At 36.8% G+C, this 27,268-nt stretch overlaps 1 protein-coding gene across 1 annotated transcript; it reads left to right on the forward strand.

The window, feature by feature from the left end:
• Positions 1-8,766: 8,766 nt before the first annotated feature.
• On the forward strand, positions 8,767-9,574 carry LOC102709316 (expansin-A11). Its single transcript, XM_015839556.2, has one exon. It carries the CDS (start codon positions 8,767-8,769, stop codon positions 9,517-9,519), a length of 753 nt encoding a protein of 250 aa, XP_015695042.2. The 3' UTR covers positions 9,520-9,574.
• The last annotated feature ends 17,694 nt before the right edge of the window (positions 9,575-27,268 follow it).

Here is a 27,268-nt window from a genome sequence, read left to right on the forward strand (position 1 = left end):
AAAAAATGGAAATAAGTATTTTACAGAAATATATGGCTCCTTGAAACATTTTACCCTAAAATGTGGGGTTTTTTTTGGAAACAAATTACAGTAATGGGGTTTTACGGTACATACGGCTCGAAACCATGGGTTTTATAAAATTTAATCTTGAAAATATTAAGGATAAAAATTAAATCATCCTATAAAAGTTATAGAAGCTCAAAATTGAATAACTTATATTGGTAACATATATTTCTCCTTTAAATTTAACATACGAAAAAACTAATTTTAAGCATGCGTAAATATTGCGAATAGAATTGAGGATTGTTGGTGATATATTTTCTAACATAGTTGCTAAATTTAATTTTAAGAATCAATTTTAGACGTGTCTTTCAATAAGTTTATATAGTTGTGTGAGTCTGAGCATGCAGGTCATTGGCACCAGGAGAAGGGGAGGCGAGGCCAGCAACGCCGAATCGATCGTGTAGTATATATACTTTGCGTTCTTTTGCTTTATATTAATGTTTATTTTTATGTGCACGTTTCTTGACATATTAAATAATATATTTTTATAAAATTTTCTATATAAAAATCATTATCTTGTATTTATTTTAATTTTATAATAGTTAATCTCATAGTTTATAAATAAAAATTTAGATAATTTTTCATCGTTCGTTAATTTTGTTCCTTGCTGATTGACCACCTCTGTCTGAAATAGCCCATAGTTTTTTTTCTCACCATTTTCCGTAGATTGGTGTGCTAATTTTTTTTTTGAAAACTGTTGCGCTAATTAAGGAAGCGCAAATTTGTCAAAGCTGTTTGTGTCGTGCAAACGAATTTCTACAATGTAACGTACGGTGGCAGATCATTGCCTCTTTCTTCCTCCAGCTTCCCTCTGCTTCGGTCCGTCCTCCTATATAATCTGTTTGATTAAATGGGCTATAGCCAATTAAGTTTAATTAAAATCCCATTAGCCCATGTAAATAGTAGAGACAATAATACTATATTGGAGATTTAAAGTGGAGAATCTCATCTTATATTGGAGATTTAAAGTGGAGAATCTCATCTTAAATAGAGAGTTAGTGGAGATTCTTTGTTGACTGGTTGAGATGGAAGGAAGACCGTCACGCGCGCGCCAAGCCGGTCCGGTCCGGTCCAGTCCGTGGTGTGGCGTCGGCTGGGTGCCGCGCCCACCCGTCTCCTTCATTTTGCAACGGCTAGAAGTTTATGGAAATAATCCATCGCGCCACGAATCAAGGGGCACGGGATTCGGTTTCCATATTCTCCTTCTTCCTCCTGAGGCCAGTAGCGAACAGTTCCTCCATTCTTTTGCTCTCCTATCTGGTTGTGTGTTCTTGCGCTGTTCTTCTTATTTTTCTTGTCCCGTTCACTTGCGCGCACGAGTGTTCGGGACGAGCAGGCCTTCGGAACCCCACTCGCCAGAGTACCTGCACGAGTAGGCGGGTGCTAAGGTTTTTACGGAGTGCATTCACACAACTGCTCGCATCTTCTCACAGTGTCAACTGGTGGAGGCGATGGTGGCGTGCACGGCAACGATGACGGCAGTGGGGCGCACGACAACGGCAATGGCAACAACGGAGACGCGCACGACGGCGACAGGAACAACACCAACGGAGGCAGTGCTGCCTCAAACACCAGCGGAGGGCCATTCTTAGGGTATATCGCGTTCTTTCCATTCTGTTTACTATTTTAGAATGCTGGATGCAATGAGTTCAGTGCTACATGTTCGTGAAATGGATGTTTATGCTTCTCATATATTAAGCATGATGTTAGATAAATGTCATGCATGTTGTCTTATTATTTTAGATTAAAATATAACGAAATGTGACCATATTTCCAACATAATCTTCAGTTTGGTATTTGTGTCGTTTTAGGTAACTATATGATATTCTAAATCTATATTTGGCTAAAATATTTTTATTAAAATATATAAAAATAAATCTATTTATGACTCATTTATGTATGCTATCATAATGTTTTCAATTAAATATTTTAAAATTATTAATAGACAAAGTTTTAAAATTTTGACCACACACTTATCCATAGGGACCAAAATTATTGAATTGGAGGGAGTAATATTCATGCGGATCATGTGTGTAGGTGGCTTAAGCCCTCACCGTTCATCAGTTCCTGTTGCCGAGCATATTCGATTTTTTGCGTGGTCTTTTGGTTAATGACTTCTTAATAATTAGGAGGATATCTTTACTCCGTAACCTGCACATTACATTTGAATCCAAACCAAAGAAAACTGTTTACATCGTGCAGATCATATGCACATAGTGGCTTTCAGTGCTCAAAAGAGGCAAATATTGAGAAGCACGGTGCACTTAAAAAACGGTATACGTATTTTTATCTTCCATAATTGAAAGGATCAATTTATTTGTAAACATGATAATTGACACTTGATTGACGGCGTGCGTGCACAGTTTCAACCACCGCCATGTGATTCCCCCTCCCGATGTCTTCGAGGTACGTCGTACATGCAAATGCATGCAAGCCGATCGAGTAGTGTACGGTGTACGTACGTACGTTGAGTTACTACAGTACGTGTATGCGTATTGATCGATCAAATGAGCATGCGTGCGTGCATCGTCAAGCTACGTACGTACGTGTGGATGAACTGATTGATGAGACGACGGAACGTGCACACAAACACATGCATGTGGCTGGGCCAGGGCAACAAAGAATATAGAGGCAGATGATTTATGAACCACTGGTCTCCGTTTCTAAATTAATACTCTCGCTTTTTTTAATTTGACGTCGTTGGTTTTAAGATAAATGTATGATCATTTGACTTATTTAAAAAAAAGCTATGTAATTATTAATTATTTAGCGATGACTCGATTTATTACTAAAAAGATTTAGCATGACTTATAATTTTATATATTTATACAAATTTTTTTAATAAGGCAAATAACCAAGCATGGATTCAAAAGTCAAGGCATCTAAAAAGAAAAAAACCGGAGTGAGCATAATTTTTTTATGAAATTATTAATTATTTGGTGATGATTTAATTTATTACTAAAGAAACTTAGCATGACTTATAATTGTGTATATTTATACCAAACTTTTAAATAAGACAAATAATAAAAGTCAACAACATCGAATAAAAAACCAGAGGGAGCACAAGAACTTAGGTGGAGAGAAAATAGTAATTTTAAATTTGCTCTAGTGGACAAAATTTAGATTTTGAATTGCTTAGATTCTCTTCACAAATATCTTATTGTCAAAAAATGTGGATTTTCATGCATTAATTGGAACAAATGTCCCTGAAATATAGTTTATATTATGGTATAAAGTTTATAATACAAATGGCCTCTTCGAATAATATTTTTAAATATAAGCACGCATGTAATTAATTGGACAAGTAACATACGTAATAATAGTGTATCAGACCCCACCAAGACTCTTCCTCTATTTAGATCTTGACTTAGCCGTTCATCGTACTCCCTCTGTTTTTATATGACGCGTTGACATTTTATTTACGTTTGACACTTCATATTATTTAAAAATCTTGTTCAAACATACAAAATTATAAATTATATGTAAAGTTACTTTAGTAATAAACCAAATCATAATAAAATAATCAATAATTATATAATTTTTTAAATAATACGAAAGGTCAAATATATATCAAAAGTCAACGGCTTCAAACCAAAAAATCCAAAAAATCCAAGGGAGTATTTTAGAACGAAATGAATCAAATCGACTATGGCCCTGTGGCGTACATCCACCGTGACCGGCCTCAGATCCGACAACATGAACTTATGATTGACATCCAAATGCATATATTTTCTCCAGTTTCATAATTATATCATTGTAGACAATGATGAGCTCAAACTTTTAAAACTTTAACTAATACTACCTCCGTTTCATAATGCAAGATGTTTAACTTTTATAGTTGCAACGTTTGACCATTCGTCTTATTCAAAAATTTAGTATAAATATAAAAAATTAAAAAAGTTATGCTTAAAGTTCTTTGATAATAAAGTAAGTCACAAACAAAATAAATAATATTTCTATAATTTTTTGAATAAGATAAATGGTCAAATATTATAAGTAAAAAACTCAAACATCTTAGGTAGATATATTTTAAAAATATTTAGTTCAAAAACACTAGAACTATAGATGAGTCATAAATAATATTTTGATAAAAGTAAATATTTATTTATTTAGTATTTATACTTTAATAGAAATTGATTTAAAAGAATATGTCATTGTCTAAAACAATAAGAATTATCAAACCGGAGAGAGTATTAATTTTATCTCTGCGTTCAACCTGCCGGCATTAATCATCTGCGATCGAAGCAACCATAGCCAAGATTCCCGTACAAATTTTGGTGTGACGGAGATGAATGCCTTATCGAAGACGTTGTTAGTGCTGGACAGCCAAAAAGCAGGCCCTAATCGTACGGCAGATGGCTCTCGTTTGCAAGGCCACGGCTCCATTTTGTAGACTCTCACATGTCGGTACAAAAAAAAAGGTACTAATTAGTTTTCATTTCGAAAAAAAAATGATGTATCTTGTGGCCGTAGATATTTGGACGGAAGAAACTTGGACCATCGAATGCAGCAACTAATTCAGACCGAATATAATATTTGGACAGTCAAAAGTTAGGCTGTCCGGTACAGTAGTAACAATTCATTTACTTGAAAAGTCCACGTTCATAAAATAAGATGAACAAAAAAACCTGATTTCGGTAGAAACAGATTTTATAAACAGCCCTTAAATGCCTAAAAAAAATTGCCGGCAAATTAGACTACATGGCATGACAGAGGCCCAAAATATCGAACTTCGCCATTTCTCTGATGGGCCTAAATTTAGGCCTTTGTGGCCCATCTGAACAAAGGCCTTTGTGGGCCCAAACCCTAACCAGAGCTTAACGTTTTAAGCAGCAGTCGACCTGTTCGGCCAAATGGTGAAGCAAGATTGCAAGAACAGATTGTTTGCGTATTAGCGTTCTAATAATAGCTTGGAACAAACTCTCGAACATTTCTATGAAATGCAGGGGAAAAAAAAGGCTCCTTGCTTGACATTTTTACTTATAACACATTGATGGATCGATGGATGATACTGTAAGTTAGATGAGATTGAAACTGAAAAGGGCCTTCTCGCTGACATGGAAAAATAAGGTATGGAAGCGATCATATTTTAACTGCATGCGTGACAAGATTAGGAGATTTATCCTGAACAGGCTATCAGTTTTTAGCAGAAAGAAATGTCTATGGAAGGAATTGAACTTGACCACATTAGGGGTAGAGTTATTTTGTCTGAAAGTTTTAACTTTTGTGGAAATTTTCATTCCACCGTTCAGTCACTCATGGAGCTGAGATAGTTGACGATTGGAAGCCCACTAGTTCAGCCTGCTGCAGCTAGCATATATGATGCATTGTTTCATAGCTGCAAAAATGTGGTTATGGTGATATGCTGGACATGACCATCAAAATTTGGGAGTGTCGAAATGGTCTCTCCAGCCTGACAGCTGGTTGGAACTGAAAGCAGATGTCATCAATCTTAGAGATAAACTTGGCACATCATTGGAGATATAATGCAAATTTAATACTATGGTTTCATCCTGCATTTTGCCCAGACCTCGTGAGCTGTGATAGCATTTATCTCAGGAAGCCAGTGCTTCAAGTTCATGTTCCCAATATGAGGCGATCCAGGTTAATTAGATGCTATATTCCTAGATTTCTCACCATCCATCTAGTTAACTACTGTTCATTATTTTTGGTATATATATGACTCACCTCTTTCTGTTTACACAAATATTAAACATGTACATCTTTTCGTTATGGATAACAATAATCACTTCACTGCTGACTGCAAGGGGCAAAACAAAAATTCAGTTGGGCTTCCAGTAGCTGTTTGAACCCCAGATTAGCCAGATACTTTGACAGTCCTGGCTAAAACAGATGGTCTACGAACAGTTAAGCAGGGTGATTACAAAACTCTCTGCATAGTACTTTCTTTCTAACTTAGCCGTTATTTGCGGGTGCTGCACGTGTGATCTTTGCTGGGCATGTGATCGGCTCATAACACTACTCAGGCTGTCAGAGAGCCAAATCTGAAGAGTCCTGTGGCATAGCATCAATTTGCTAGCTCTAACTAGTGTTTGTTTAAGTTTTTAGGTGAGTCTCAGTATCAACTTGAGCTATTTTAATGTACCAACCATTATAATAATTAACTTTACAACTGTTTGATGTAAAACCTCTACTTCATATATATATAGAGCTGACAATATTTGCATCTAGCAAACTTAATCTCTTCATATATAATAGTACAATAAAAAAGAGAGAATAAATACATTTTCATGTCTCACAATCCCTTGTGGCTCCAGAAGGTAGCCTAGGCAGCTATCCACATGCTTTCATCTGAGGAGAGTTTACCTGACGAAACTTTATTAAACTCCATAAAATTTCAAATCTAACTGAGTTCTCCCTAGCTTAAATCTATCTAGAGTCAAATGAGGAGGAGCCTGTGCCCCATGTGCTGGAGCATCTGATCCACATCTCGCATGCTGTGCCGTATCGCTAAACAAGTGTTATTTTTTTTAATTACTTTCAATTTTGGAACCACTAAACAAGTGTGTTCTTGGTTCTTGCACACTGATTCGGCGCCCTTAGAATAACAGCTTCCTGGCGTGAACTCCGTGTACTTGTTTGTTATTATTATTTTGACCCCATCCTGATTGTTTAGCTAAGTTTTTGCCCTTTTGAGGATGGGTTAACAGAAAATTGCTGTAAATGTATAAACATTAAGGGACTGACTCCGGTCCATTTTACCGATAGTAGAATATAATCTATACCGTTGATCTATTTTTATCGGACGACTGTAATTAAATTATACTACCAACAATATTAGGTGTAGTAGAAATTTGAAGGGGCAATATCATCCTTTTTATTGTGATCTTTATTGAAAAAAACAAAATTACAAAATAATGCTAATCAAATAATTAACAAAGTATGAAAATTTCGTTTTTCTACTGGTCTACTGGTAGTATAATACTACAAGTAATAAAATATACCGAAGAGTTGCTCAAACATTAAACAGATAAAAATAGCAACTAGCTAGGTATGGCTCTTATCAGCTGGCTGGCTACTGCTGATAACCTGATAGTGAACGCTCATGACTGAATCCAACTAACGCAACTAGTTTACTGTAAGCAAATAGTGGATCTTTCTTTTGTATATAACAGGATACTATTATATCAAACAGGTGTTTCCAGGATGCTACTTAACTCATCAAAGAGTGTGTGCTCGAACCTTCCATGAAAATGCATCAAAAGCTCAGAATCTTTCAGCTATTATCTGTACCTACCATGCATAACTATTCCAGTTTTATTTACCTCCTTCCTAAAAAGAGCTCATTTTTATATATGTATATGCATAAACTTGTCCAGATTCAAATTTATTTTATGACAGAGGCAGTTTTTCCTTGTAGTACAAAAGTATGAACGTGTACCTACCATATCTATTCCAGTTTTAATTAGCTACTCCACTTCTTTGTAGTACAAAAGTATGAATCAGTGTTAATGTGTCATTATCTTTTGCTATAGTTGCAAGCTAAGGTCTCCATTTTGGTCCTATTAACTGTGGAGTATATACCACCTTTGTTCCAAAACAAATAAACACTTTATGAGAGGAGCAATATGACCGATATACTTACTAATGACTAATGAGAGTTGATTATGCAACCATATACTTATAAGCTAAAATTCGAATTTTTAATCTTAAATTTGGATTTAATTATAGGGTTTTTCCATCGAAGTTTTTTTTCTAGCCTAAGCTTTTAGACTGGTAAGAACACGCATATAAATTTTTTGTTCTAAATTAATTTTTATTTAAAAATATGATGTTTGATTTTTTTTTTCTTGAATAAGCCAAACAATCGTCCCTAAAAGAGGTGGGTTAATTAGGAGGAGCAGTAGTGCTCCAAAGTGGTGTTTTATTTTGGGAGTACCACTCACTTAGAATTCATATTTCAACTTGCTTAATCACCTCACAGACATGCCATTTTGTTACCGGCAGCCGACATTACCATGTTGTAACAAATTTGACCGGTGACCTCGTGGCGAGCGAGATTAACTTCCGCATGAGAGACACTGCCTTCAAATCGAAGCGAGTTTGGAAGTCAAAGTGAAGCTTAGGAACCGGAGCCCCATATGGCCAAAGTAAGTAAAACTCATCAACTTTTTAGCCATTAACCTCTCCTTGATTAATGTTAAAGTCAAGGCCCTGTCGCAGCTAGCTCCGATCAACTGGCCCATTTGCCATGTTACCACACCTTCCCGCCAAATCCCATGACGCCGACAGGTGGGCCCGGCCGACTGTGTCTTCGAGTTTAACCAATACCAACATGCATCATTATTTATTAACGTAAAAACAAACAATTAACCCTGACGAAAGTTAATTTTTCGTTAGGGAGAGGGAAAAGAAAAAAAAAACAAGATTCGTTCGTACACGTAGCACTTGATGATCGTCAGTTTCGTCAGCACGATTTCCGATGCAGCGGCGCATCCCGACGACGTACGGCTATATATACAGCTTCAGCTTCGTCAGCTGCTAATACCATCCATCCAGTCCAGCTCCCAATCAAATTTTCAGAGCTAATTAGCAGCAAACGCCCTAGCTAGTGCTGCCATTAGCAGGTAGGTTCATTAGTTTGCTTTAATCTCTAGCTAATTACTACTACTCTAGTATGGTAATTATGTTGCACTGGTTGCAATTAATGGTGATATGGTGTCGTTGCATTTGTGTTTCAGGATGGAGCTGCTAGGGTTGCTAGCTGTTGCCGTGGTGGCGGCGATGGCGGTCGTGGAGGTCGCTGCCGGCGGCGACTCCGACTGGAGCAGCGGGCGCGCCACGTTCTACGGCGGCAGCGACGCGTCGGGGACGATGGGGGGAGCGTGCGGGTACGGCAACCTGTACAGCGCCGGGTACGGGACGAACACGGCGGCGCTGAGCACGGCGCTGTTCAACAACGGGCAGAGCTGCGGCGCGTGCTTCGAGGTCCGGTGCGCCGGCGGCGGGAGCTGCGTGGCGGGGGCCACGGTGGCGGTGACGGCGACCAACCTGTGCCCGCCCAACTACGCGCTCTCCGGCGACGACGGCGGGTGGTGCAACCCGCCGCACGCGCACTTCGACATGGCCGAGCCGGCGTTCACCAAGATCGCGCAGTCCCGCGCCGGCGTGGTGCCCGTGCAGTACCGGCGCGTGGCGTGCGCCAAGCAGGGCGGCATCCGGTTCACCGTCACCGGCCACTCCTACTTCAACCTGGTGCTCGTCAGCAACGTCGGCGGCGCCGGCGACGTCACGGCGGTGTCCATCAAGGGCTCGCTGTCCGGGTGGCAGGCCATGAGCCACAACTGGGGCGCCAACTGGCAGAACGGCGCCAACCTCGACGGCCAGCCCCTCTCCTTCAAGGTCACCGCCAGCGACGGCCGGACCGTCACCTGCGACAACGTCGCGCCCTCCGGCTGGTCCTTCGGCCAGACCTTCACCGGTGGCCAGTTCTAGCCGCCCGCCGTCGCCGTCGCCGGAGCCGGAGGAGGGGCTCTGTGTTTTGAAGCAGCTCTAACTCTCCGCTGACGTCATCGCGTCGGGGCGGTTACCGTTTTCGCTACTGCAAGGCGTATTTTAAAACTCCGTTGTACTGAGAGATGAGTGGGTGCGTTTCTGCTGCTTCGTAGACGTATTCTTGCAGGGATGCTTTAGGTGTTGAGAATGGCCGGCAGTGGTGACGAGCACAATGGCTAGTCACCCGCCCAATGACATGTTGTAGTACGTACGTATGTACCATTAATCTGCATCTTTTGCACGCAATGCTTTAATTATTGTAGTTTTGACTTAAGATTTCTACGATGATGACAATGCCTTCTTAATTACATCTCGTGTACCCTATATGTATTCTAGAGAGTCCTCATCGCAAGCATCACTAAGCATTCTCAAACAAACTCTTGGTCTCACTCTCCAAACCAAATTTGGTAATTCTAGACAAAAAAAAATTGACTCCAAGAGACTTGCCAAACAAATGGCTGGTCAAACTCTAGCCAAGATTGACTAAAGGGTGGGGCCACCACTATCTCTCTCCTCGCCGTCACTATCTCTTGTACTGCATAGCTTGCATTCTTTCCTCTGTCGCTGTCCACCAACCTATTGTTGTCTCCACCTCCGCTGGTGAGAGTAGACACACATCTCCTTCAATGCATGGCCATGTGTGTCTCTGTTGTAGGCTTCCAACTTATAGCCATAACCTATCAACTATCCCCTCCTTGCCGAGATAGCAAAAGGCCATCGAACAACGCGACCCAGGGCCAACACCAATCGATCGAGGTCCATCGCTTCGTTCACCTCCTGTCACTACCTAATTAAGTGTTGTTGTCATCTGCGTGAATCAGCGCCACCGCGGATCCTCCACCAATCCTTGTTCTCCTCCCCCCACGTTGATTTCCATCATCGTCAGCAGTAGCTTAACTGCCCTAATTTGCTATCAGCTTGTCTGTGGAAGGCCATTAGTGGTGCATGGGATAGTGCTGCCTCACGATCCTACCAGTGTCATCCGTCGTTAGCAGCTTGGTCGCCACTGCCTCGATCTTCTCCCAAGGCCAACAGTGATGCCATCTAAATATGCTTGTAAGCCCAACAACGTCACTACCATTGTTTATGCTCTTGCCTCCATCCAGAGCTTCATCTCCATGACAAGTTTTGTTTCGAGTGCCACTCTCTGTCTAAAGCTCTAGGCGGTCACAGGGAGGCTGAGAGTATGTGGTAAACACTAGTATGTGAAGTACATGCAATTTGGAGAATGGAATAGAGAGGTACCATTGAAGTACATATATGACAATTTAAAGAGTAAACATTTTGGCAAGTTTGTCATATGGCTATCTGGAGAGCGGTATTTGGCAAGATCATTGAAAAAGCAATAAGAGATTAGCCACCATCCTAGGCATCGCAGACTTTGGTTAGTCTAGAAAAAAGCACACATATAATATACTACTTATTTGGCTCAGCTAGCCATTCTACTAGCCAAGCCAAATGGACTGGCTAGCTAGCTAATTGTGCTCCGCTCCACCCTATTCCATCTTTAATATGCACGTATATTTTCTAAATTGCTAAAAGATATTAAAAAAAATAGAAAAGTTCTTTTAAAAATTACATTAATTCATTTTTATATTTTTCATATCTAATACTTAATTAATTATATGATAACGTGTTATCCCCTTTTTCATTCTAGGAAGAAGGGTTCCCAGCACTTCTCCGGAATGTACCCCAAGTTTGGCTAGTCAAACTAACTAAGCCAACCTTCACTTTCACTCAGTTAATTACTACTAGGATCTACATAAAAATATAACCTATAGAGGGTAGGATTTGGCTAGTCAATTTTTCTGCTAGCTGGCCATAAGACCATTTGGCGGTAAGATTTAGCTAGCCTCTTTGAGATACTAACAATCAGGTGGCAAAATCATAGGTGACATCAGGGGTTATAATCCTGGTTACACATGGAGACACTTATCCTTGTTACTTGTTGTGTGTGTGCATATGCATCCATTTACAGTACTACAGCATTTACAACATATCCCATGCAAATCCAGCCATGTAATATTAAACATACAACATATATCATTTTTGCCTTCACTGGAAGAAAGGAGATATACAAAATTTGAATCCTTTAGGAATTTTTGGCTGAATTTAAATAAATTTTGTTTGATTAAAACCCATGGTAAATTTTAGAAATCAACAAATTTTAAAACCAGATTTTGAACAAATTTTTGGTCCAATTAATTACTTTTGTGAATTTAATGATCAATTTTTTTAGAGAAATATATCCTTATGAGGAAAAATAATGTGAAATTTCATTTTTGATGTACGGTACCCTTTCATGGAACTTGGCATGGGGTGAAAATCCTTTTCAAACTTCCATCCAAACGAACTAAAATTGATAAATAATAGTCATAGCGTGTTTTGGTAAATTGCCACTAAACCGGAGTGTCTTATAGCAAAGCCATGTTTAGAATGACCTACGGCAAATGCCACAAATCAACCATGTACGTACTATAGCAAAATTTTGTCTTGGAATAAATGATTGCACATAGTTGAATTCTATGATATTTCTTTGGAATACCTCCATACCTCCATGCAATTGCATGAAGATTTTGGAGTAAAATCAGCCTGTAATCCATTCCCTTTGAACATTTTTCTCTTATCTAACTCTTGTGTTTTTCATGTACCTATCACAATAATTAATTATTTCTGATTTTTCTGTATTTTGTAATCATATCTAGTTTTTTTTTCATGAATTACCATGAAAATAATACAAATGGGACGTTTTTAACCTGTTACGTTGATCGTCATCTTCCTCCCCTTCCCGTCTAGATTTCCTATATCCATTCCCAAGAGGTAGCTTCGAGTGGTAACTTTAGTAAGTGTAAAATATTGTGTCCCAAGGAGACTATATAATCTTTAAAATTTTAGGGGTTAATTCGTATGAAACAATTAATGATCACTCGATACGAACTGGAGATTGCTGTACTCACCTACTGTCGTACCAAATTGCACTCAAATATGCACAAAAATTAAGAGAGGGGAGAAAAACTGAGAGATATATGTGCCGAACAATAATAATGTGAACTCAAATATATATACACTTGAATTCAACTTAAAGTTTTTCGATACACACACTGATCAAGCTGTGAAAAGACAAACCGTTTTGCAAATAATTTAGTTGGGCATGAATTTCTTTTTTTTTTGGTGCATACATATAATTCTAAATTGAAAACCTTATATGGTGACACAAGTGATCACGTTCTACATATCCAAATTTTTCCATGGTTTTTAAGCACCTTTGAGTGTGTTTTATGGTTGGTAAACATAATAATGACTCTATTAATTTAGAGTGCTCGAGATTCTGATGAGCAACTAGTCAGAAGCTGGCTGATGATAATATGAAAAGATGAGTTTTTCATCTTCTTGATTCTAGTTTATATTTCATATGCTATAACTACAAATTCTCAATATCATGATTATTAGGGTAACTAAACATACTATAAGTTGTAGCTCATAGAAGCTCGATCCCCAAACAAGCCCATCATACATATCTATCGTATATATGCTATATTTGAATTATAGAATTTAATATTTTAAGTTTATTTTGAGGATTTCCCATCTTAGCTTTTTTTAATATTTATTTTTAAATTGCTAATATCAAGTTTTATCCGTAAATTATCTATTATCTTTTGGTTGTTGGTGGACGGAACTATGGCCGTGGTACAATTAAGTCTGCTAATTACTCACTTTGCTTTAATCGAACACTATTTGTTTTAAACTTTGACCGTTTGTATTTTTCTAAATGCAAATATATATGAAATAAGACACTTATCAAAGTGCATGACATCTTAAGTATAAACACTAAGTACATCGTAATCTAATTATGTAAGAGTAATTAATGGTCAAAGTTGAAACACTGATGGTCAAAGCTGACAGTTATTTTTTAAAACGAAGGAAATATTTAATTAACTGTCACCATGTAGAAACCTTTTCAGTTAATGATCAATCAGCGTCCGCTCTATAATATACACGTAGGTTCATATGCAGGCGATTTCTTTGCTTGAGGCTCCTTGATCTTCGTTGCCAGATCAACTAATTTAATGTTCAGACATCCGTGCAAAATGATCTGGTATATGCAGATCAGAATCGATCCCACGACGAGACGATTCTGATTTGTAAATTTTATAAACAAATTAGATTGGTTTGAATCTGAATTTGAATATCACTTATATGCATGTGGATTTTATGCCTGGATCCTTCCTTCCATAGATTTAAGATGTGAAATATAATAAAGACTAAATGCTATATATATACAGTGATAATATCTAGAGTTCTACACCAACTCGAAGAATCAAACTACTGGAATACACGTATGCTGATATACATATTTATGTACAATGTTACTTTTGTCTTTCTTCTCGAGCTAGAAAGAATAGGATTAATTTAATATGCATGCCAGATCAGCAAGACTGTCACAAAAAAATATTATAAATTTTACATTATAAGTCACTTTGGTTTTATTCTAAATCAAATATCTTTTAATTTTAATCAAATTTATAGAAAAATTAACACTCTCAACACAAAATAAATATACTAAAAATATATTAAATACTAGATTTAATAAAGCAAATTCGGGTATATGCTTTCTCATGGGTATAAAAAAGTCCATCATATCTTTTCATTGCATATTTATGAAAAACAGAGAGAATATTTCTTGTACAACAGTATGCAATAGCAATAATGCAATTCAATATATTGTGCAATTTGACAATCTGAGACCCTGTTTGGACTAAATTTTAGTCTCTACTTTAATCTGTACTGTTTGGTTCAAGAGACTAAAGGACGATTAATGAGAAATTAAAGTAGGGACTTTTTAACATGATCTCTTCACTCGAAATCTTCTCTTTCGAGTGGTTGGGTGGGACCGGCTGACTTTTAGTACCTTTAGTTTCAAATAAGCACTTTATTTAGGGACTTTTTTTAGCATCTTAAATAGAGACTTTTTAGTCCTTCCTGTTTAAGATTTTATGGACTAAAAAAGAATTAATAAGAATTAAAATGGAGGGACTAAGGCTGAAAATAGGGCCTGAGGCTGAAAACTAACCGTTGAAAGAGTAATGCGAGTGTGGGACCAGAATTGGAATACATAAATACATAATACAATATATTCAATTCACTTCCATGGTTAGAACTCTTGATTTTACCAACGCTTTCTAGTTTGCACCTCGAAAAGTGCCGCCACGAAAGTTCCTTTTTTTTTTTCTTTACCGAACCTATCTTCTTGGGCCTTGAGCCGGTCTGTACTGACGGATTTTGTTAACCTAAATTCGCTAATCTTTTAGACAGAGATAAAGTTTTAGGTAAATTTTGCGCGCAAAATTAATGCGCCACGTCACCAACCAAATATGGAAATCGGATTTTCACTCCGGACATCTTAGAAAGTCGTCACCAACCAAATATGGACAATCGGATTTTCACTACGGACATCTTATCCCATTTTTTTGTTTTTATTTATCTAAAACTTAAATTTTAATTGATTTTAGGTTTTTCAACGTGTTTTATTTTTCAGTCTTTACTTTCATATCACTGGCAAAAAGATGACCATGACCAGTGTTGATTGACAAATATTTTCTAAACCCTTCAAGAAACTTCTCTATATTTCCGACCTTCCACATCCCTAAAATTCACTATTTTTTTTTGGCATAGATATGCTTATATGAGTAAACTGAAGTGCGAATTGTACAAGAAACAGTGGTGACAGAATAAAGAAGGAAAGAAAAAAAAAAGGGGTAATTAATGGGTTGACGGAAATGTCATAAGAACAGCGAATGGGCCAGATCGAGCTGTGTGATGGATAGAGCAGATTACCTCCCTCTCTTATTTTCAACGGTTCCTTCTCAACGCATGCACACAAAAATTGTGGGCCGAAAATATTGGGAATTTTTCATCTGAATCTGAAAATGATATAAGTCCAGTTGGGCCCACAAGGGATGATAGGCTTAATTTCTTGGGCTTCTGGTACGTGATATCAGCCCAAGGCCCACATATGTATCTGTTCTTCCTTTCTGCCTTTAATCTCTGATAAAATTGCCAGAAACTTGATCTCTTCTGCTGATGTTGATTTGTGTCGAACAAGGAAGCCACCACATTAAGTCTATCATGGCCATTATAAACTACTTAATGAATCAAGTGGTAATAATTTACAGTGCTAAAAGGCCTACAATGTTCTTTTACATGGTCTAGTTCATTTGATCCTTATTTTATAAACCATAATACATTAATTGCTCTCAAAATAAAGTATTTGAATTAAAGACAAATGAACGGAGGAACAAAATAGAATCTTTCTGAGGGAACAATGAACTAAGTTCAATTAATTCACCGACCAGAAAGAGCTAGCGAAGCAAGGCCATGCAGCACCTCTTAAATTAGCTGGGAGTGATTATTTGTCATTTTTTATGGAAAATGTCAAACGGAATATTCGTAAATAGAAAATATGAATAAAACTTTTAAATATTTGTTCTTAGTACTAAAAGCCAAAAGTGAAAAACTAAACTACCATGAAAAAACATCTAAAATCAACTTCAAATTTAAGGTTGAAAATTAAATTTAGGCTTATAAGCATAAACAGAAGCGAAAAGAAAGAATGTTATACGATATTAGCTGAATGCCTGTGCTTTACAAAGGATAAGACATATTATGTTATTCCTAAAATAAATAAAAAATATTTTTCATGAAATATGTGACCATATTTTATATAGGAAATATCCATATCAATTTGATTTTATGTGGACGTGAATCTAGATTTGATTGACGAAGTTAAGGGGATAAATTGTAAAAATGCAATGGGAATATGTGGTGGTGACAGCATTAATGGATGTTTTTATAGTAGTAAAGATATTTTAAAAGAATAATTTTGATTCGACACGTCCTCTGAATTTGCCCTGTCGCTACATGCAACTAATTTATTTGTAGTAGTACTTAATTATATGTACATGCAGTTCCGTTATCACACAAGTTATAACAGAATAAATGCGACATGCATGTAGATATATGCAACACATCAGCAGACATTTTAGCGTGCGACATGCCAAACTCTGCGTCCACACATGGGTGGTCAGAGCTGCAAACCATTATTTATTTTCTCTCCCTTCTTTGCTTTATCTAATTTATTAAGTACACGCACGGCCGTCACATTATATATGCATAGTTGTTAATTAATTAATGTTGTCATGTTTCCTTTTCATAGGTCAAGGATTGCTGCGTTTAACTTGGTTGGCTAGGTACGTAGCTAGTGCTTTGCTTCATCAGAGAGATATAGAGATAGATGATAAGCTTTGTAAATAATATATATATGTAAAGGGGGGCACCCATTGAGTATATATGGTTTGTGATTAACATTTATTTAGACTTGATTATGTATGTTAGATTACTTGATAGCTAATGGTTCTCTGATGCATGCATGCAGGTATATTATTTCTTTTGGGCAAACTATATAAAAAATGTGTTTAGGTGATGCTAACTGGCTAGTTTAGCACACTAGTTTTTGTGTGATTCCAATGCAATGCAATCAATGACTTTATTTACCAAGGAGCTAGACTGGTGACATCTGATGGCATTAAACTCCATTATCTTTCCTTTTTACCTTGATCAGTTTGATCCTGTCAATTTGTTAGTGAACACACTGGCATTTGTTGGCTTTGGTCACCATGCATGAACTACTCACCTTTTCAAGGTAAAAGGCTCATGCAAGCATATAGTTAAAATTATAAATTAAGATAAGGCCCTGCATGGCATAGCTGTGTGATCATGCAATTTTTGCTTATTACATGTATGCGTGCATATGCATATACATGGGATAATCCCTTGTATGCAACTCAACTTTTGGGAACACCTTCTATGCCCCCGAATTTTGCTTACTTTTTTTATACCTCTAAAATTTGTTTTTATCTCTTGCATACCCCTCCCATCAGTTGACCGTCTAATTTCTATAAAATTGACCATTTTATCCTTTAGATAAACATATAAATTTATGAATTAAATTATTAAAAATGTAAAAGTTTATCCCATGAGACTATTGGTAGTTATGAATTTGCTATGTGGTACATTATTTATGAAAAAAATATTTATAGATAGTAAAATAAAAAATATGTGTTTATTTTGTTTTTAAAAATTCATAAAAATAAGGAGTGTTCATATAAAGATAGGACTACCAATGTTCACGATATTTTTTAGGAGAGTCCCCGATAAAAAATATATTGTCATATTAAATTTCAAATAAAAATCAATTTATTATATTATTTTATTTTAAAATTTATGTTAAAATTTTCTGCACTAATTATGTTTGTCTCATTAGTTACTAAAATGCACATACTATGCACTCAAATAAAAAATTCAATCATTTTTTAAGTTTATATATATTCAAACCTAAATTACCGAGGGCATTGAAGTCATTTGTCGCAGACTTAACAATGAAATAAAAGAAAATCTAACGGCAGGGGTATGGAAAGGATCAAGTTAAAATTTGAGGGGTATAGAAATGATCAAATAAATTTTAGGGGTACAGAAAGGATCGAATAAATTTCAGCCTGCCAAGTCAGCAATTTTACTGATGTGACATTCTATTTAATATGCACTGACACCCTATGAAACATCATTAAGATTAGCCTAATGGTTCTCTGCTGCACGCAGGCTGCAGCTGGTATATTATTTCTTTTAGGCAAACTATATAAAAGATGTGTTTAAGTGATGCTAACTGGCTAGTTCAGCATAGGGATGCCAATGGGTAAATAGCCATCAGGTATTGCTATCTCATACCCGTACCCACTAGTAAAATTTCATACCATTAAAATACCCATACCTGTCACGGGTAAGAAAACTTCCTCATACCCATACCTGCTTGGGTAAACCTTACCCGTCAGGTCACCCATATACCCGTAAAAGTTTAAAACAATCTAAATACCACGGTTTTCATATAGTATATTACATAGACGCTGCGTGCTTAGGACATCACACATTCATATAGTGTGGTGAAAAATGTATGGATGGTTTAAATACCTATGGTTTTGGTTAATTAGGCTAGACTAATTTGATATTAGACCATGACATGCATTTAAACTTGTGGGTATTTATTACCCATGGGTAAATGGGTATGGGGATCATAAGAACGTTTTCATACCCGCGTACCCATCGGGTGAGAGTATTTGCCCAATTATTTACCCACGGATAATATATTTAGCTCATACCTATACCCTAATGGAGTAAATACCCATCGGGTCGCGGGTCCCTGCTGCCATATGTAGTTCAGCACACTAGTTTTTTCGATTCTAATGCAATGCAATCAATGACTTTTGGCAAGGAGCTTGACTGGTGACATCTGATGGCATTAAACTCCATTATCTTTCTTTTTACCTTGGTCAGTTTGATCCTGTCAATTTGTTAGTGAACATACTGGCATTTGTTGGCTTTGGTCACCATGCAGGAACTACTCACCTTTTCAAGGCAAAAGGCTCATGCAAGCACAAAGTTAAAATTATAAAGATCATCAGGCCCTGCATGACAAAGATGTGTGATCATGCAATTTTTGCTTATTATTCTTTCCGTTTCATATTATAAGATTTTTTTAAATTTGTCTAGATTTATACGTATCTATACGTATGGTAATGAATCTAAACACATATATAAAACATATACATTGATATATAGATAAATATAAATAAACCCAAAAAATCTTATAATATGTAATAGAGAGATAATATGGAACAGAGGGTACACGTAAACATCCATATGCATATATATAGATGCTAACTAGAGCTGGTTCAAGTGATCATGCATCGAAATGCACGCTGTCACTGCATTTGAGTGATTAGGTAGCTATAATTATACGTAGGTTTTCACACATATACGTAAAGTATACGTAAAGTTGTTGCATTGCATGGGCCATGTAGCTTCTGTTACCTCTGTTTTATAATATAGGATATTTAATTTTTTGGTTAAAACGATTGATCATTTATCTTATTTAAAAATTTAGTATAAATATAAAAAATAATAAGTCGTGCTTAAAGTTGTTTTGATAATAAAGTTAGTCATATTTTCATAATTTCTTGAATAAGACAAATGATCAAATATTGTAAGAAAAAAGTCAAACTTGTTACGTTATAAAATGGTGGGAGGGTAGTGTTCTAATTAATCTGAAAGGATTTGGCAACCAAATTGTCGGAAAAAGGCTCATCTTTTTTCGTACGTGAAGCTCGTAACGTGACAAATTAACGCAAGGACAAAGGATTAATCATGCATAAAACCGCGCGTACGAGCGCATTATTATGCACGCAGCTATTTAATTAGTCTTTTTCTTTTATATTCTTAAATCAACATGCGATTCTCAATTAGGATGGATCCAGCTGCTATATATACATACTCATGGCTCCATGCAAAAAGCAAAAAATTCTTTTTTATACAAATATATTATTATCGCTGAGTGAGTTTGTTCATGATCATTAATTAACGTGATACGCACCTCATCTTTTGTATGCTTATGCTTATCAACTAAATTTAAATTTTAAAAATAAAAATTTGAAGTTGATTTTAAATTTTTTTGTTTTAGTTTATTTTTTATGCTTTGCTCTCAGATCGTTTATGCTTTTTTTAATTGTTTTTAATTATTAATGAGTGGTTTTGCTTATGCTTTTTTAAAAACAAAATGATAGAGGCTGAGCAAAAGGAAAGAGGTCGAGAAGTGTAATGTTCATTTCAACTTTATTTTTCTCTTCTCTTGCTCTGTGCCAACTCAAAGTACAGCCGATGAACTAGTATATATGCTACATTGCTCTACAAAACAATATGCAAATCATGTGGGTACAAGTTTCTTTGCCATCATTACCTATAGCAATATTTTCATGGCCTAAGCAACAATAAGGGGAGAACTTCATCTGTAGCACAAACATTCCAAAATCCCAGGCTAAGAGGACATGGAATTGGAGGAGGGCAACAACGGTCCGATAAAATGCCATCAGATGTTGATCGATATAGCAAAGGCCGACGCGATGGAGACGACGAGACAAAGCCTATGCCCACAGCAATCTCCACCACTTGGCAACGTGAGCTCGCTTTGTAGCCTAGAGACCTCACCTCCTCCACCAATATGAGCGTTCGCAACAACGATTGGGGCACCGTCTCTGCCTGTATCACCCACTGTCTCCTCTCGATCTGTCCATCTCCAGCTGTGACACAACGAAAAAAACACATAGGAGCATTTTTTTTTCCCCCTATAAGATGGTGTCGTGCATCTCCATCCTATTCTATTTGAAACTGTGGTATTTTGGTACCAATGGAAACCATGTGGTATAAATCAAATCTTCCCAATATGAAGCTACCCCCAAAAAATTCTTATATGGCATACTCCCGGTTATTTAAACATTTGCCAGTTAAAGTTACCTATGAGTTGTCAAGTTTGTGTCCGTGAATCAGTAAAATTGGTCAAGACATTCTCTGAATTATGATAAGGTTTATTTGTTTTTACTATTTCAAGCATGAACTCCATCTATTTCACACTGTACTCCTCTTTCGCCCACTTGTGCACAAACTACGAAAAATGGCACTACAATTTTGTTAGATGAAATACAATTAGATAACCTCTCTGAAAAATATTAAAATATAAGTATAGAAAGTAGAAAATTTCACTTGGGCTTAACTGGAATACAATCAACTCGGTCTATAATTAGTCTTCTGATGTGCTCTGCCCCTATCTCCATCAGTACATCGATTTCCCTATATCAACAGACCCCCGTAGTGATAGACGCAATGAACAAAAAGGAATAAAATTTTCATCGAAATGGTGCATGTGATGGCACCAAAATCAAAGTTTGCCACGATGATGCATGTTCGTTGTTAGCTAGCTTTGTCATTTCCATCATTCTTGTCGCCTAATAATGTAGATATAGGGTCTTAATTTCCGGCAACTTTGGTGGAATTAAGCCAATTAAGTAGGACCCAAAGGTACACATCCTAAGTCTCTATCTTCCAAATAACGATGCATCGATCTCTAGCTAGTTAAGTCCTAACCTAATAGGACATCATCATCTTATCTTATATATGGAGTTGGGATGTATAACCACTGGGCCATGCTCTTAATACAGCAGCTAACTTGCTAGCTGGTTTGATATTTTCGATAAGATCGAGAGCCAAGCGATATATATGATGAGCTATAGCTCCCGGCTGGCTGGCTAGCTGGAGTATAGACAGATGCATGATTTAATATACTAGCTTAATTCACACACTTCATTTCATATGATGTGCTAATTTTCAAAAGAAAGATGCAAATTTGCATGTGTACATTGGTCGGAAATGATAAAGCTATGATTTATTAAAAACATGAATGTCAGAAAACTATATATATTTTGGCAAAACTATCATAGATTTACATATTTAACAGATGTATCACAAAACTGCATATTTAATAGTAAATTATAAAAAATAAATATTTCATAATCTGTGTTGCATGACATCATAAAGCTATATATTTACTAAAATATGATCAGTAAACTACAAATTGTGAGGTTCCGTCCTTGCACTATTATCATGATATATGGAGCTTGTAGCTTTTGGATAAAAATTATATCCTAATAAATCTTTTTTTTGCAATGTGATACCCGCAATATGTTTTTCATAATAAATTTGATAGTAAAGTGGGAGTTCTGTATAATAGAACAACTGAAATCAATATTTTCATGATAGTTTTACCAAAAATATCTTTAGTTTTGTGGAATTACTTAAAGGCATTGTTTTATGGGTCCTTCAGGTGGTGTGCCGCAAGGTATATATTGCATCTCCTACGGTAGTATACAGTGAATGAATTACCAAATTGAATAACAATAATAAAATTTCTAGCCCTAATATTTAAATAAATATCCTAGTGTTAGTTACCAAAAATTGACTAATGCTAGCGAAATAAACACACATTGGTGTTTTTTTTAATCTTCAGGTACCTTAAATAAACTCTTCAAAAATTTTAGTAATACAACATATACATATATATATGTATATATATATATATAGAGAGTCTAGCTACGGTGAGTTGCAACTCACGGGCTCCTCCGTGAGTCGGGGTCGAAAAACATATTAAATCACCTCTAAAATTTGATTTATATGGCTCACTAGATTCTTCATATCAAAATATGATAGCACGCAAAAAAAATTTATTTTTAGAGTTTTTTAAGTATTTTTTTGAGATTTTTAAAAGTGATACATAACACATTGATTATTTTATTAATATAGTACAGTCACTTTGAAAAATCTCAAAAAAAATACTTAAAAAACTCCAAAAATAAATTATTTTGCGTGCTACCAGATTTTGATACGAAGAATCTAGTGAGCCTTATAAATCGAAATTTAGAGGTGATTTGATATGTTTTTGGACCCCGACTCACGGAGGAGCCCGTGAGTTGCAACTCATCGTAGCTAGACTATATATATATATATATATATATGTGTGTGTGTTATTCCCGTTGAATGCAAGGCCAAATTAACAACCACACTGTAATGAAAAAGGGTGCTCTTTGAATGAAAAAATGTTTAGTCTGACGTGACTATCTTTCATAGTTAACAACCAAACCTCTCATCTCAATATTATATTAGTGAACAACCAAATCATGATACTATGCCTAAGATCCTTGATATGAAGACCTCTGAATAACCTACTAGCTAGAAATTAAATTAGTAAAAGGCATCAGCAGAAGCCACCTTTGCCGTTAACTAGCTAAGCACCATATAAAGCTTTAGCATAACGGAACAAAATGCAAAAAGTGGCATGTCACCCTAACTAAACAAACACTTGGAGAGCTAGGGCTAGCTAGGGCAGATTAGACTGATTAATTATCCAGGTTAAATTAATTCTTTTTAGGCTATCTCATTAGGTGGTCGATAGAGTTCAGTAGTTAACCATAAACAACTAGGGTTTCCTGCCAAACTTTCCCTTGACATCTGGTGATCGCACTCATGGGTATAAACCCTTTTCTTTTTTTATAACCCAAGGGAGATCAGATTCTTGTATCTACTTTATTATATTTTTTTGCAAGTTCTTATAATGCTGGAACCTTTCCAGGGTCAACAATTGCTGCCAAGGATTATGTTAGTCACTGATCACCAGTGGTGCTGATGCCTTTTTGAGAGGGTGTTAGTTAATTAATGTAGAAATCTAGCTAGCTAGATAATGCCCTGATTAAGCAAATTTGGAAGCATATGCATGTTGAGGGTTTTATGATGCCTTGTTCTCTTACTTTGTGAGTTGTGACCTGGCCGGCTAATATATGATTAAGTTTGTCTAACAGCCAAGCTAAAAAATAATATGTTACGTTGTCTAAGAGCTTAACTAATTACTTAGTTGGTACATACATATTTGGTTGCCGTATATATACACAGAAATATTCATATTTAGAAATCTGATTAACCTTTTATTAGTTTAACCATGCATGGTTTATCTCGTCTCCTATAACCACGTCTTTTCATTTCGGCTTATACTTATAAGCCAAAATTTATATTTTCAACCTTAAATTGAGAGTTGATTTTAGGGATTTTTTTCACCATAGTTTATTTTTCAGACTTTATCTTTTTAATTATGTTTATATTTATAAGCCAAAATTTATATCTTCAAACTTAAATCTAAAGTTGATTTTTTAGATTTTTCATCAGAGTTTAATTATTTTCCATTATTTGCTTTTTTCTTTCTCGGAAAAAGCCAAAGGATCGCCCTTCTAGCTAGCTTGGCCGGTCCAGCCGCTAGACCGTCCGGGAACTTATTGTGCGTAGCTACATAATCCAAAAATTGGCTTAATCTGATAGTTCCACTTACTTGCCGGTTCACGATTTCGCTAGAATTTTGTCCAAATTTCATCATTCACATTTTGAACGTACCATAAACCACTCTGACTATTTTTTCTTGAAATGTATACAAAATTCATCGTGAATCAAGGTTCCACAAACTCTTTGTCTCGTTTGAAATTTTATTTCAACCCTAAATTGAGAGTGCAAACCTTCTTTTATTTTACCACTTTATATATATTATATATCAGTTAATAGAAAAATAACTAATACTACTTGAGGTAGATTGTCATGTTACTTTTATTAAAACTTTATTAATTTTAAGCTTCACCACTATTACTTGAGCCCTATAACATCTATGTTGACCACTGAGCTCCACCACTCACTACGCCAAAACACCACATCTGTGACGGGATACCACTGACGGGCCAACGGTCTGGTCAGTGCCATCCATCACCTCTGACGGGTTATAACCATATCTGTCACAGATGTGGCATCCTACCTCAGCCTGGCAGCGGCCCGTCACTGGTATTCTATACCACTGACGGGCCAACGTGAAAAGCCATCACAGGTGATATCCCATCACCTGTGATGGGCCGCAGAGTATAAGCCGTTTCTGGTATGCCGTCACCTGTGACGGCTTTTCCAGTTGCAAACCATCATAGTTAACATTCCACCACCTTTGGCGAGTATTTCTTTAAAACCGTCTAAGGCGTGTGTTCGTGCTATAAATACCCCCAACTGCCAACTGTTTTCTGTCCCGACCAGTGCACTGTTCATAGTTGGGTTGGGAGGACAAAGGGGGCGATTTTTTTGCAAAAATTGGAGGTAAAAATAAGATGTTTGACCTTTTTCTTTCAATGTTTGACCATTTGTCTTATTCCAAAAATAATGAAAATATTTTATAATATTTTTTCAATCAAACATCATATAATATTTCTTTATGTTATTTATTGCAGATGGATCAGAAGTGGATGTACCATGTTCATCGTTCATCCATGGAGCATAGGGAGGGGGTCACTGAATTTGTTAAATTTGCGTACAATGACAAGGAAAGCAGGATGAGCCTCTATATATCGTGTCCATGTAATGACTGTAGGAATGAAAAGATGATCCCTGATAGTTTAGAAGTGCATTCTCATTTGATAAGGAGAGGATTAATGGAGAATTATACATGTTGGAGCAAGCATGGAGAGCAAGAGGCACCTGATGTTGATGCTGATGAAGAAGTGTCGGATCAAAATACAGTGAACGTCACCGCAGCTCCAGAAAGTATGTTTGCACTGTCTCCGTTAGGCGGAGATACCATTGATTTCGACACTGAATGTCTATCTCAAATGTCGCATGACATTAAAGACGCAGATGACAACGACAGAGACTTTGAGAAGTTTAGTAAGTTGGTGAAAGATTGTCAGATGCCCTTGTATGATGGATGTAAGTCGAAGCACACCAAGTTATCCTGCGTGTTGGAACTCATGAAGTTTATGAAGTTTAAGGCAAGTAATGGATGGTCCGACAAGAGCCTTACAGAACTTCTTAAGCTATTAAAAGACATGTTGCCAGAGGGGAACAAATTACCCCAGACGACATACGAAGCTAAGCAAGTGTTATGTCCGTTGGGCCTGCAAGTTAGAAGAATTCATACTTGTCCGAACAACTGTATTTTGTATTACAAGCAAAATGCTGACTTGGATGCTTGCCCTGTATATGGGGCTTGTAGATACAAACGAGAAAAAAGTGCAGGTGAAGGAAGTAGGTCAAAGAGGGGAGGACCGGCAAAGGTTGTATGGTATCTCCCAATTGCGGAGCGCATAAAGAGAACATTTGCAAATAAGGAACAAGCAAAGCTCGTGCGTTGGCATGCCGAAGAACGAAAAGTTGATGGCAAGCTTAGACACCCAGCAGATTCAGTACAATGGCGGAGAATCGATAGGATTTACCAGGAATTCTCAGAGGATCCAAGAAACATGCATTTTGCCATGTGTACAGATGGAATTAATCTATTTGGTGATTTGAGCAGCCGTCATAGTACATGGCCAGTTCTTCTTGTGAACTATAACCTTCCTTCTTGGGTTTGCTTCAAAAGAAAGTATATTATGCTTGCCATGCTCATTCAAGGACCGAGACAACCGGGCAACGATATTGATGTGTTCATTGAACCAATAATTGATGACTTCGCGACACTTTGGAATGAGGGCGCACGTACATGGGACGCATATGCATAAGAGGATTTCAACCTCCATGCAATGGTTTTTAATACCATCAACGATTATCCAGCCCTTGGCAATCTTTCTGGCCAAACAGTCAAAAGGAAATGGGCGTGTTTGGAGTGTATGGACGAAACAAGAAGCAAATGGTTGAAGCATTCACACAAGATGGTCTACATGGGTCACAGGAGATTTCTCCACGGTATCACCTTTATAGGAATATGAAAAAAAAATTTAATGGCCACAGAGATACAGCTAGACCCCAGAACACCCAACAGGGACAGATGTGCACAACTTAGTGATGGGAATAACCAACGAGTTTGGAAAAAAGAGAAAAGCTGTAAAGGCAAAAGATAAGAGCATGTGGAAGAAAAAGTCAATATTTTGGAGACTACCATACTGAAAGGATCTTGAGGTTCGCCACTGCATAGATCTGATGCATTTTGAGAAGAATGTATGTGAGAGTTTGATAGGGCTACTGCTTAATCCAGGTATTACAAAGGATGGTCTAAACGCCCGACGAGATCTGCAAGACATGGGTGTTCGTCCGGAGCTACATCCCGTTACCACATAGTCCGGCAGGGTGTACCTTGCTCCAGCCTGCTACACTCTATCGAAAGATGAGAAGATGAATTTGTTGACATGTCTTAGTGGTATAAAGGTTCCATCTGGTTACTCATCAAGAATTAGTAGGTTCGTTTCAT

This window comes from Oryza brachyantha, chromosome 1, assembly GCF_000231095.2.
Source record: "Oryza brachyantha chromosome 1, ObraRS2, whole genome shotgun sequence".
In the NCBI taxonomy this organism is placed as follows: Eukaryota; Viridiplantae; Streptophyta; class Magnoliopsida; order Poales; family Poaceae; genus Oryza; species Oryza brachyantha.